Source organism: Meleagris gallopavo, chromosome 3, assembly GCF_000146605.3.
Source record: "Meleagris gallopavo isolate NT-WF06-2002-E0010 breed Aviagen turkey brand Nicholas breeding stock chromosome 3, Turkey_5.1, whole genome shotgun sequence".
NCBI lineage: Eukaryota > Metazoa > Chordata > Aves > Galliformes > Phasianidae > Meleagris > Meleagris gallopavo.
Window position 1 is genome coordinate 63,994,112 of NC_015013.2, and position 13,104 is coordinate 64,007,215.

Sequence of the window (13,104 nt, forward strand, 5' to 3'; positions counted from 1 at the left end):
TTTCCTTCTTTGTTTGTGTGTACAGCACTGAAGTCTCATGGGTTCATAAACCCTTAAATCGGTTTGCCATGGTCTCCTACATAGCCAAAGCAGGGAACTGATCTGAGATAAAAATTAAAACAAGTTTTGACTCAGAATCAAACTTATTTGGAAAGACTGCAGTGACAGTACAGCGTCTTGCAGTTTAGAACATTTAAGGTCATTCTGAGATAATCATTTTTTCTGCTTCAGCCTAAAATTAATTATTTTCCTTCTCTTGTGAAGAGGAACAAGAATTAATCCTAGACAGACTGAGACCATTACTTTACTTCTAGAAAAAAAAGATCATGGTGAAGTGCACTTCCCTCTCTCATGAAATACAAATGATTACCTGGCAGGAGAGGACTCTATACAGAGGTATTTCATCAACCTGTTAATGAAGTAGTGGAAGGAATTAAAAGATACTGCAGATGCTCGCTCTCCCTCTCATTCAGAGGTTGTTTGCTCTTGTTCTCTCTTCTTTGCCAAAAATTTTGTATGTTCAGAGAGTGGTCAAGAGTGAGTAGATAATGGCAAGCAGAGAGAACTATATACCCAGTAATGTTTACCTGCCAACCTCATGCTTTTTAACTGTGTTTGAAGCAATCCCCTACTACTTTCCCAATCTAATGCTGCTAATGACTCCTGAGAAACAGAAAATGAAGCTTAAGAAAGTGGACTAACAATGTTCTCACTGTGAAGAGGGAAACATGCCCAGTTTAGAAAGGGCACTAATGGAGAAAACTCAATCCAGTCTTCACAGCTCTTTGTAACAAGTAACACACTACTTTGCAAGACAGTTTAGTATGCAAAAATATGCTGAGTGAAAATCAGGAGCTCGATGCTATTTGTGCAAATACAGTACACATTTGAATTATTGTGGGACTGCAGCCAGGTCACTTGGGAGCAAGTATGCAAACCTCATGTTCAGCCTCCTGGCAGAGAGCACTCATGCCAGAAGCATGATTAATCCCAGCAAAGGAGGGTGTTTATGGGGTGTCACAATACTGGCTGAGCTGCCCCTTATGGATGCACAGCAGGCAGCTGTATTTGGACCCACACACTGGGTTCATGTGCTTCTCCATTCCCCCAGGCCTGGCAGGCTCCAAGCACTGTCTGTGGCCCTGGCCTCCCAGGCGTGCTTCCCATGCACAGTTTTATGATGGTGCCTGGTGTTGCCTTCTCTTTCAGTCCTCTTTTGATACCACTGATAAACTGCAGAGATTATAAAGGGCTATTTGTGTACTGGATGCATTCAGATAACTGGCTTAATAACAGGGGTAGAAATCAGAACAAATATCTGTACACAGTTTTCTTCTTCTTGGACCCTGGAGCATTTTTTAGGTTTTTGACAGTGCCAAAGCAACTCCAGGTTCCTCATGTATGCTAGCGCTCCAGCTTAGCCTTCTTTTCTTGAGTTATAGGCTTATCTCTAACTCCTCCAAGAAACTCCCTTCATTTTTCAGAGATGAAGTCAAAGGACTGTCTGGCTTAAGACCGTTCCTTTTTAGTATGCTTCTTCCTGATTTTCTTCTATTTTGTCTATTTCTGCTTTGACTTCATTCTGGCACCTTTGACGAACAGGTGTATAGATAACCTTCTCTCTTTAAACACCATCCATCTTACTTTCATTAAAGTGATTCAACTTGAATGGAAGATCATTTGCATTATGGGTTTATATTTATATCTGTTGTGCTTCTTCAGCTTTAATCCAGGAAATACCTCAATCATTCTATGTTAGAAAAGGTTTATTACTGTTTGCTTGGAGAAATTTCACAAATTAAGAGCAGTCAGGGGCATGAATTTCTGTCCTAGTCCATGTCCTAGTCTGTGATCAGTCCTTTCACTCTGGAGTCTTGGGAACTTAAAACTATGAGTTCATTGTTTTGGAAATTTGTATTAGCTCATAGTACAGAAAATATTTGTGTTGTGGGACACCTGATCCTTTGTTAAGTTTATTGCTGACTTTTTATTTCATATCTTACAGAGCATAGTCTTTATTTTGTAGCTGCTTAAGATTTACAAGTTTAGCTTTGTGTTTAAAAAGATGCAGTGGGTTAAGACATTTTGCTACATTTTGTTCCTTTCTTTCTATATGCAATTCACTAAAACTGTCACACACCAAAACAGTTCATATGCAGTTTTCAAAATTCATATCTAATTTTAGGATCTAAGGCCTACTTGGATATCACTTAAACACACAGAGCCTAGGATTTGTGTAACTACTTGTGTAACTGTGTAACTATTCTCTTCATCTGAAGCTCCAGCAGTGCATCAAATTATAACTAAGCATGTGAGTGAGCAAGCATCAGTGTACAAAAGAGAGAGTGTTAAAGTTTACTCATCATGTTCTTACCATTGGAGTAGAACTTGAGAAACTGAATCAGCTCTTACAAACCTCTGATCTTTTTAACCCAATTAGATAGCAGTGTCAGCTCCTATGTATAAGATGGTGGTGAAACTGATTCTACACCTGGAAACTTTCATTTCTTTGTTTTTGTGGAATCCCTTTTCTTGACTCAGATAGGAAAACCACACACACTCTCTCTGGCTACTCCTGAAATCTTATTTCAAAAATATCGGGGTTTTGCGAGGTATGTAATACCGGTGGTGAACTTTATTCCTTTGCTTTAGCCTTCCATTTCAGCCGCATCCAGTGTTTCATTCCTCTCCACACATGGATCTCATTAACATAGAAGGGAAAATGGTAGGAGAATGCCTTTTCAAGGGCTTTTCCAGATACAAAGAAGGGTCGTGAATATAGGCCTTCCTTTGATGATGTGGGCAGGGATTCTGCCCAGATTTGGGGCAGATGTTGTTGCCTGTATGTGCTGATTGCTGATCAATGATTGTCTCTATTTGAGAGGTCTTTGCTTGGTAATAAATCATAAATCTTTTATATGTATTTGTGACTTAAGATATTCTCACATTCTTGTAATGATTGCTTTTTTCCTTTTTTCTTTTTTTCTCCCCTCCCCCCCCCCTTCCTCCCCTTCCCCTGTGCTAATGGTGCTTTATTTTGTCAGGTTTGGGATGAAACTCTTGCCAAATCTGCAGAGGCTTGGGCTGCTACGTGCATTTGGGACCATGGACCTTCCTACTTACTGAGATTCTTGGGCCAGAACCTGTCTGTGAGAACTGGAAGGTAGGCTTCCAGAAGAGTTATTTTGTCAGTCTTTGTACAGCTTTTGAGATTCAAATCTTAGGTTGATGTAAGAAACATTTAGTGTTCTAGCAATAACTGATATCCATCTATTGTTTACAAAGATTTTTGTTTTACCTGAGTAGTTTCTTATAATCGAATGATAAAATTATAGAATCATTAAGGTTGGAAAAGAGCTCTAAGATCATCTAGTCCAACCATCCACCTACCACCAATCTTGCCCACTAAACCACGTCTCTTAGTATCACATCTACATGTTTCTTAAACACCTCCAAGGTCGGTGACTCAGCCCATCCCATTCCAGTGCCTTACCACTCTTTTGGAGAAGTTTTTCCCAATATCCAACCTTAATGCTATGCCCATAATGATGTACTGAGAAATGTATTTTTAGGTGACTTGCATCACAGCAATTATGAGCAGAAAATTGTGAAATATCTGAAATGATATATTCCCTTCTTTCTTTAAACAAACATAGGTATCGATCTATTCTCCAGTTGGTAAAGCCATGGTACGATGAAGTGAAGGATTATGCTTTTCCTTATCCTCAGGACTGCAACCCCAGGTGCCCCATGCGATGCTATGGACCCATGTGCACCCATTACACACAGGTTATATACATTGCATTATTCTATTCAAAATCTACTGCCCAAAGCTGTGCTTTTCTGTGATTTATTTATAGCTATTTTTCATATAAATGTGTATATATAAATATATTTCTTTTTAATTTGGACTTCACCAATAATGAATATTTATTCAGATGGTTTGGGCCACTTCCAATCGTATAGGCTGTGCAATCCACACATGCCACAATATGAACGTCTGGGGATCTGTTTGGCGACGAGCTGTTTACTTGGTATGCAACTATGCCCCAAAGTGAGTTACTTTCTTTTAATATTGTTTATTTTTATACTGCTTGCATGTTTGGATCCTCTCTTATGCTTACACCCTTTTCTGCATCTTGACCTTTATTTGTGCTTTTTCTGCATGTTGCTCATTCATGCTAACATCATATCTAAATATATTGCATATGCTTGACTTCAGTATACAGAAGAAAAAAGAAATCCCTTGATGTGTTTGGAACAAAACGAAAAAGATATTTTCTATTGTTATTTCTTTGTCCTACTCCTATGTGTTGGATCTGCTTTAGTTTTAGCTCCTTATTACTTGAATCTGTTATGTATACTCACGGTGAACTAGACTTCCTCAGGTAAGCTACTACACTGTAGATAAGACTGAACCAACACTGTTGCCCACAGATTATTTTTTCTTATCACCATGCTGCTTAAGGGCAGACCTATCATAGATTTCTTATAAAAACCTTTTACCTAAGCTCAGTGCAGTCCTTTTACCAAAGTTCAGTGTCTGCAAATACCATCTTGCCTTCCAAATTTGAGTCCATTAGAGTATGCATCATAGACACCGATGGATAGCCCTTATATCAGACACCTGTGCAGTGACCTATGTTAAACTGAAATATAGAAATGATTTTTCACCCGGTGTTCCCCTAGAAAACAACTTAAACTCATGTCTAGGTGCAAAATGAACCAATAAATTGTGAATCTGGGAGAGCCTTGACTTGAGCTCTGGTTTGGACCAGTTCTTCAAAAGCATTATGGACAGTGTAAATGGCTGGTTTCTCTGACTGTATAATATTAGGTAGAGCCATAGTTCCATATAGAAAGCCAAGCATAATTAATTGAGCACGTTTTCTACAAAACTTTGATTCAGACACAGGTCCATTTGTGGTAAAGTTTATGCATAATTATGTTGCCATTGTAGCTGTTACATGTGTAAAATATTTCTTTTAAAATTTTAAAGATTTCTCAACTTGAAAGAAGCTAAGATTTAGTAAAAAAATGACAAAAAAACCAACACCCTTTTATTTTGGAAGTTAATATTTCTTCATACTTTTGTCTTTAATATCTACTAGTAAAGGCTGGTAAGAACTGAATTTGACGGGTATCAGGCAGAAAAAAAACTGAACCTGACGTTTAGCTCCATAACCTGGAAAAAATGAAATCACAGTTTGTAAAAGAAAGCCAACTACTATTTATATCTTCTCAGCCTAAAAATCCCAATATATTTCTCAAAAGGCAAACAAAAGCCTGGAGTTACTAGCTTTTTCTCTGGTGGAAATTCTTACTAGACCTTTGTTTCTTAGGTAGTAGGATCAGGATTTTCATACCTTTATGCACAGTCGAAAGCAAAGGATACTGAATAAATTTGTCTGATTTAAGGTTATATTGTTAGGAATTAATAAATATTAGTTTAAGGACAGTGGATTTACTTAGCGTCCTTGGGAATACATGCAGAAGTCTCTGTCAGTCAGTAAAGTCTGTGTCCCTCTGAATACATCAGAAGCTTCTCTAAAGAACAAGAGGCTGAATATTATAGCCTCCTAAGTTACTAGAATTGGAATCTGGCAAAGATTTAGGGTTTAGAATTCCAATAATTTTCTCTAACACTAAGTCATACTGCTGAAAAATATATATGCTTCTGAAATTAGAAGAAAAAAGGTTTAGGAGAATAATTACATTGTTTACAAAGGCCCTGCACCTAGTTAACTAACATGAACTCATAAAAATCAGGTGTGCATTGTACAGAAAATGAAATAGAAATCAGTTTTCAGAAAACCTCTTTCTGGATTTTCATATCTGTTATCAAACTAAATGTATTTCCTGAGCACTCAGTCTGCTGTACCCATTTGGAACAGAAGTAGGAATGAGCAAATTATTTGAGAGATTCCTGCTTTCTTCCAAGGTACAAACCAGACCAGGGCTTTTGATCCAGTGTTATTGGCTGGGAGGTGGAGAATGAGAAAATGTTTTATAAATAATTTCATTACTCAGTGCTATAACACATCACATGCAAACTAGGAAAGATCTCTGTTGAGTGAGATGTAACAGTCAAACAGAATCCTAATTTTAACTTTCTGCTGACGTCACAATCATTGCACATATCTCTATAAGTCTGGAGATTTATATAAGCACCTAAAAGTCTGGATAGGTTTTTCAGACATATCTAGATTTTTCAGTTACCATTTTTACCCTTTCTTCCCTATGGCTCTCTCACAAACAGTACATCTCTATTCACCAAATGGGAGCCCTTAACTTCCCATTAATACCTGAAATCACTAAAAATGCCCACACAAAGTTATTTCTATTACACTGAGGTAGTTAATACTTTTCATCTTCTCTTTGTCTCCAACTGTGAATTCAACCTCAGATCAATGCGGATCCAGGACAGTGAAACCTGATACTGATTCACTCAGTTCATCTTTCCACCTGTGAACAATAAGCTTTTAAGATAACTGCCAGACAAAATATTCTCAAGGAAAATGTTGCCATCTGTGCTAATGTTGCTTATTTCCCACAAAGTCTTCTGGTTGAATAGCTGGAATATTCCAGTCCTGGAGATTCAAAAGTCACTTGTTTGTCATGTATTCACTGCAGACATATAAAGGATATGGGATGGATCACTGGTCTGGGACAATATGGTCATACTCCTCTTGTCTTTTTTAAATCAGTAGGTTGATGTTTGCCAGTAACCTCCAGAAATATATTAATGCATGTTTTCAGTAATGGTAAATTTAAGGGATATCACTAAAAACATTACTTAATCACCAAGATACCATTAATGAATATTTTTTCCTCCATTCTCAAAATGCTAAGTATTCTGTTTTCTTTTTCTAATTTTATTTTTCAGGGGAAACTGGATTGGAGAGGCACCATATAAAGTAGGAGTCCCATGTTCTGCTTGCCCTCCAAGCTATGGAGGCTCTTGTACTGACAATCTTTGTTTCCCAGGAGTAACATCAAACTACTTATATTGGTTTAAATAAGTTAATGTTTACATTATTTTTAAAAAAACTTGGATGAGTAACAAGAAGCTTGTATATTGAATTTTGCACATATTTTATAGAGAGAGATATTGTAATAATACTCCAATGTTTTCTTTTTGTATGCTTTTGTATAATTAGCTTCCAAAGTATAGTGTAATTAGTTGTTAACTCTTTGGGATTTATGACTCACATTAGCCCTTTTAGATCAACATTCTGTATAGAAAAGCAAACTCATTTTCATTTTAGCAAGTGTAGCTTCCTGAAAAATAAGGTTCTATTAAAAGCACATGAAAAGGTACTGTCAACTTATACCTAAAATATGCTGTCCTTTTAAAAATTACATGTTTTGAAAGAGAAGGATCATTGTTTAATACTGTGCTTTAAAAACGGATACAGGTAAAGCAATAATTTTTCCTCACACTGCCAATGGTTCCCCCATTTATACCTGTGCTTTCATCTGCAGCGTCAGTGGGACTGTGCAGAGGAAAACATATCTGCAAGAGAAACTGCAGGATATTACCTACCTCATGCACAACATGAATTCCTTTATGGTGTTTCAAGAATTCAGCACACGGCTGCTGCTATCATCAACAATGCCTGTGTGCAGACAGAAAAATTAGAATAAGAAACCATATGGGCCAAGATGCAGTGGCTGTCAATCATGTGCCTAAAACCTGATGTACGTAGAATACTACATCATTTTGTATATACTAGTGTAATCAATACAGCCAAACTTTGTATTACTGTGTTTCTGAACACAGTCATGGAGGTATAAATGTGCTTTGTCACAGTATATTTTTTCCTGTTCTGGAAGTAAAGAAATTAATTGCTACAAACCAATGCATATCAATACCTGGTATACATACGACATCTTTCAAACTATTATCTTACCAGTATATCTGCTGTTCCCCTGACTTATCCACTCAAAATTTTCAAGAATTCGGACCTAAATTAGGTAAGAGCATTTCCAAGCAAAATATTAAAAATTCATCAGGCAACTTTAACACCTTATTTCTTCATACAGATTAGCAGTGAAGATTCCAAATTTCTAAAGAAATCAACAATGTCCTTTAAAATATATTTCACTATTTCCTGAAAGTGTCTGTATGAATTATTAAAAGATAAATTATTCATATCTTTCCTATCAAAATCTGAACTGAATGCATAGTATATACTCAGAGATTACATTTCAAGCTAGGATATTGCACAATTAGTTTTCTTCAAAACCAGATCATAGAAAGAAAGAAATCCAGTGTCTACCACAACTATTACACTATTGAAATAGCCTAGAGTTTTGTCTTTATATTAAAATCCTTTTGAGGATGTTTGTCTGAGACAGTCTGTCATCCAATGAAGTACCATGGTGGTGCTATGCAAAAAAGTTGGAATTGTTCACATTAGCTATTTTTTTCTGCATCTAGACACATGTGGAGGGACTGAACTGTACAGCTTGCTAAATATAACAGCCCCTCTTCATTTGTCCTTAGTCTGATTCCTCAGAGAATATCAGCAACTGATCTGCGAGTGTTCAGATATTTCTGATTAATTATATTCCTCCATGTGATCGGAAAATAACTAGAGAAGTACATTGTCTTAAAGGGCATCCATGTTTTGAAAGAACAACACTTGTAATATTCTACCTTTATCCACACAATTATAATATATATTGTTTTCCTTCTGGTTTCAAGGGATTCTGGGTTCAGAAGTGTGAGATCAGTCAAATGCTTTGAGTAAAATTCTGTTTTGGAAGTGACATATAACCATTTACACATGTGCTTAAGTATACTCACTTATGTACATACAGAAATAACTTTATGAGACAAAACTACTAGATGAGTCACCAGCCCGCAGCTAGCACAGTATTTGACAAAGATGCATGGGACAGATACATTTTTTTTCAAATTAGAACTCTTCTCAAGAAGTAAAGACAGCACAGCTAAAACAGCGCACTTGGACATTTTCATGTAAAAAATACAAGACAGGAAGCAGAGCATAAGAAAAAGTTCAGGTTACACCATGGAACCTATAGCAGAAGGTCTATTGACAAATGACTATGCACTTTGGAACTTGCAACTTGTATGTTATATGGTACATTTTCCAAACAGGACTAGACATTGTAAATTAATTTATAATTCAGTAATTCAGCTGAAATTATTATAACGGGTATATATGTTATTGTATCTGTTACTTTTTAAGTTGCTACAAATACCTTAATTTTGTGAAATATTTTGTTTTTTGTGGATATAGAAAACTTTGCTTTTAACAAACAGGTATGCAGGTTTTCCACAACATCCCATAATGGTGCTAGGAATTAACTACTCACACTGTAATTGTCAGCAGCAAAAAATGACCTGGATATAAGCTATTTCATACGAGCAGCTCCTGATAAAAACCAGCCACTAGCACTCAAACTGAATATTTTGAATGGAGATGACTGCAGTGAATCAGGCATTTTATTATGGTGCAAGATTTGTCCTTCCACTTCATAAGTACTTTCATAAGTAGTTTACAGAAAGCCTTTCTGTATTGCCTAGCTGAACCTCCCCAGTTTCTATTGTATCTTTGTCTTGGGTTGGATAATGACAATGTCAGGAAAGATCTACTTTGATTGCCAGCATCAGGGTTGCCTGACTGACTACCTGGCACAAAGTGGAGCTGGGAAAAAAAAGTACTGAAATGTGCTAAGATTTCAGATGTCTTCAGCAGTGCTTCTGCTATTATATGAATTGAGGAAAGCTCTAGTTGAGTTCAAGGTTACACTGAGGCAAACTAACCCCATTTGCTATTCTCACAGCATATTTGCACTTCTTCCAAGCAGAGTAGTGTGCCTTTAAAAACAGTCTGGACGTTGGAGAAATTAGCTCAGACTTTTGTTCTGTTCTAAATACAACATTATGAAAGTATACACAAACTAGAATAAGGTTAAAATATTTGTTCTCAAAATACTGTGAGAGGTAGAAGAGTAAAAATGGGGTAGTGGATATCATGAACTACTGAGTGCAGCTTTTTATATAATGATATTCCTTGTGATATTTTTTGCCTCATTTAAACATCTGAGATGATGGGTAGCAATTGATACCTTTTGGTGCTAACCTATGTATTCTGGTGCTGAAGTAATACATTATTTTTGTGGAAAAGTAGATTTATTTCTAATATTACCATATACACTCCAGTGTTTTTGAGATCTTTTCCCACTAAGCATTTAATTAACCACTGGGATGGATTTGCTTTCAAAGTTCCTTTCTATGGTTGTTTCAGGTTCTAATGAGGATTTTATAAGCATCAGAGAGGGAAATGTATTCCTGTTCAAAAACCAAAACAAACACAATCCTCTTCTCATCACAATGAGGTGCCTGAGGGAAAAAATGTAGAGTAAGACCTCTGACAGCCACAATTTTAGAATGATGCTGGGAAGATTTGAGTGATCCCAACTCCTTTCTCTGGGGTAATTAATGTCTTCAGAAAATTCAAGCTTGACCTTGTACACTTGGTCTTGAGAAGCTGTGTGTTCCTCTTCTCTGAGATCAGTTTGTTCCCCTCTGAATTTGAGATGAGCTGGATCAGGTCTCAGTGAAGACTATGGGAGGCTTGATATAACATGCAAGAGTGAGAAAATCTGATTCTATCTGCAAATAGCAAAATGAGTCTACAAGAGCTATAACTTACAAACACTGGGATAAACCACAGCAATCTGAAAGAGGAAACTTCCCCAGAGAAAAAGTGCTCTATACAACAATTAGAATCTAACAGAAATCATAAATATATTTATACCAAATGTGTAGATAGAGGGATAAACAAGTAAATGTATGTATTTATATATTACCTTCAGGGTTCCATTTACAAGCATGAATGCCCTCTTGTGGTTTAGAATGCTCATATATATTTGATTTTGTCTTACTCCAAAAAGGTTTAGGCTTTTTAAAAAAACAATCATATACATTTTGTTTGATTGTTGCTTTCCTTTTTAAGTTTATGATCTTGATTTTAAAGATGTGTGACTTTGTCCATTTGCTTTGAAAAAAGAGGTCCATCATATAAATTCTCCAGTTCTCTTCTTTATGTCATTTGTAAATACAGTAGTGAATCAAAATTGCATTGGCTTTTGCTTACATACCATACAATGTTCTAAGAGTATGAGGTAAGATAGAGCTATTCAGATGTCTGACAAATTTTTAGCTGCACTACTTCAGACACAGTCCAGAAAATGTAGAGGGTGGGAAGCAGCCTTACTCAGATACTAAATTCTAGTGATCCTTAATAAAAGTTCCAAATTATAGTTGACATTTTTTTCCCTCGTTAAATTTTCAAGAAAAAAAAAGACACTTGACTTTCTCTTCAAGAATGAAATGATCTCATAGAATTTGAGCACACAGTATTCTAACGTGCTTTTTAGAATGATGCAAAATAGAGAATTCTTGTGCTCTTTCTGTTAGACCACAGTTGGTTTGATGATCACAAAGAACACAAACTTTCTCATTTGGATTAATAAGGGGAACATTAAAGCTCTGTCAGTAGTGATCTGAAATAACCACAGACTTCTCAAACTGCTTTGTTTCACTGGAAAATAAAGCAAGAAGCAAGAAAACATAAGAACATTCCATCTACTTGATTCAAGACAGAAGAAAAGAATCATTACTAATGGTAATTTCAAGATTTTCTTGCTGTGTGACATTCAGTTACTGAGTTTCTCTCAGATATACTTACTTTCTGTTCAAGAAGGAGCTTTTGTTCATATTACAAGGGAATGCATTTTAAAATTAGGTATAAAATTTAATAGTTACCCCATTCTTTTGCGCTCATCTGATTGCGAAGTGTGAGAATACCAGACTGAGATTTTTGCAGTGGTTCACTATTATCTTCTGCTGCCAAGAGAGTCAATTCAGAGTGAAAGAGATTTTACTATACTTTAATCGTTTGCAATCTTATCATTTGACCATTAGGCAGAAAATTCTTTTAAAATCCCTTGTAATGACAATCCATATAAATTATTCTTGGGATATTTTGAGCAGCAGGAGAAGAGAGGGAACGTCTCTTATTATGGTATATGTTTAGCACACAGCAGCAATCCTTTGAAGGACTCAGCTGTTTATCATGCTGCAAACTCATCATAGCTTCAGTACGTCATCATGTAAGTTAGGAATCATCTTAGATGATAGTAAAAAACCTGTTCCTTAAGAGTGAATGGTAATATTGGAATCTAATAACTCTGAGGAGTTAAACATCTTGTTTCACATAGGGTGCTCTTAAGAAATCAAAATGGTGCTTAAAGGCAGGGTTCATTTAACAAACAAACCATTTACAGTTGCTTTTCTACTTCTGCAATAAGGACGGAAGATTTTTCTGAAGAGTGGAAATGCTGAGGATTTGAAAATGATGACATTTCTATGCTCTCTATGTGAACCCAAGCCAAAAACATGTTAGGTATTTATACAGTAAAATGTCCTTTTCTCCCTCTAATTATATATTGTCATAATTTCTTGTTTAGATTTTTTTATTATTATTATTGAGTGGGTGGGATTGCATCTGGTTTTTCAGAGAAGAAAGCTTGTTTTGTTACACATCTTACAGTGAATGTATCAGTATAATATTTTTTTCATACTGTCATAAAATGCTATATACGTTATATCTGAGATATAAATTTGTATCCCTGTTTCAATTTTTGATGCTATGAAACTATAAAGAAATGTACATCATTTTGTTCTATTTTGTAACATCTATTCATTTAAATAAATAAGTAAAATGATTAGTATTTACACTTAATGTTTTTTGGAGACATCTTTTGTTGTTTCTTTTGTTGATTTCCTCCCTGGAGAAGATAAGTTTTCAGGGAGCTGGTAAAAGACGCATCTGAACTGTGTTTAAATTCAGTTTGAGTACATTTATATGTGTGTATGCACACATACACTTGAGCTCTGACACATACTTTAAATCTGTCTTTTAGTCTCCAAAATGTTGACATTTAATAGGCAGCATTGAAAGTCTGAACTACACACTAGAGTTTGTGGTCAGGGGATGATTTCTCATGTGCTTCAGGCTAAGGTGACAAATCAGAATCCAGTTCAAAGGCAGTGTCCAAGTTTTG

At 35.9% G+C, this 13,104-nt stretch overlaps 1 protein-coding gene across 1 annotated transcript in view; it reads left to right on the forward strand.

Moving 5' to 3' along the window:
• The window catches only part of PI15 (peptidase inhibitor 15), a 42,824-nt gene extending 30,062 nt beyond the window's left edge, over positions 1-12,762 (forward strand). Inside the window, exons 2-5 of the mRNA XM_019614362.2 lie at positions 3,016-3,163; positions 3,657-3,789; positions 3,939-4,054; positions 6,887-12,762. Of these exons, the coding sequence (XP_019469907.1) occupies positions 3,016-3,163; positions 3,657-3,789; positions 3,939-4,054; positions 6,887-7,022 (533 nt within the window). The 3' untranslated portion in view covers positions 7,023-12,762. The remainder of the gene's footprint in view (positions 1-3,015; positions 3,164-3,656; positions 3,790-3,938; positions 4,055-6,886) is intronic.
• The last annotated feature ends 342 nt before the right edge of the window (positions 12,763-13,104 follow it).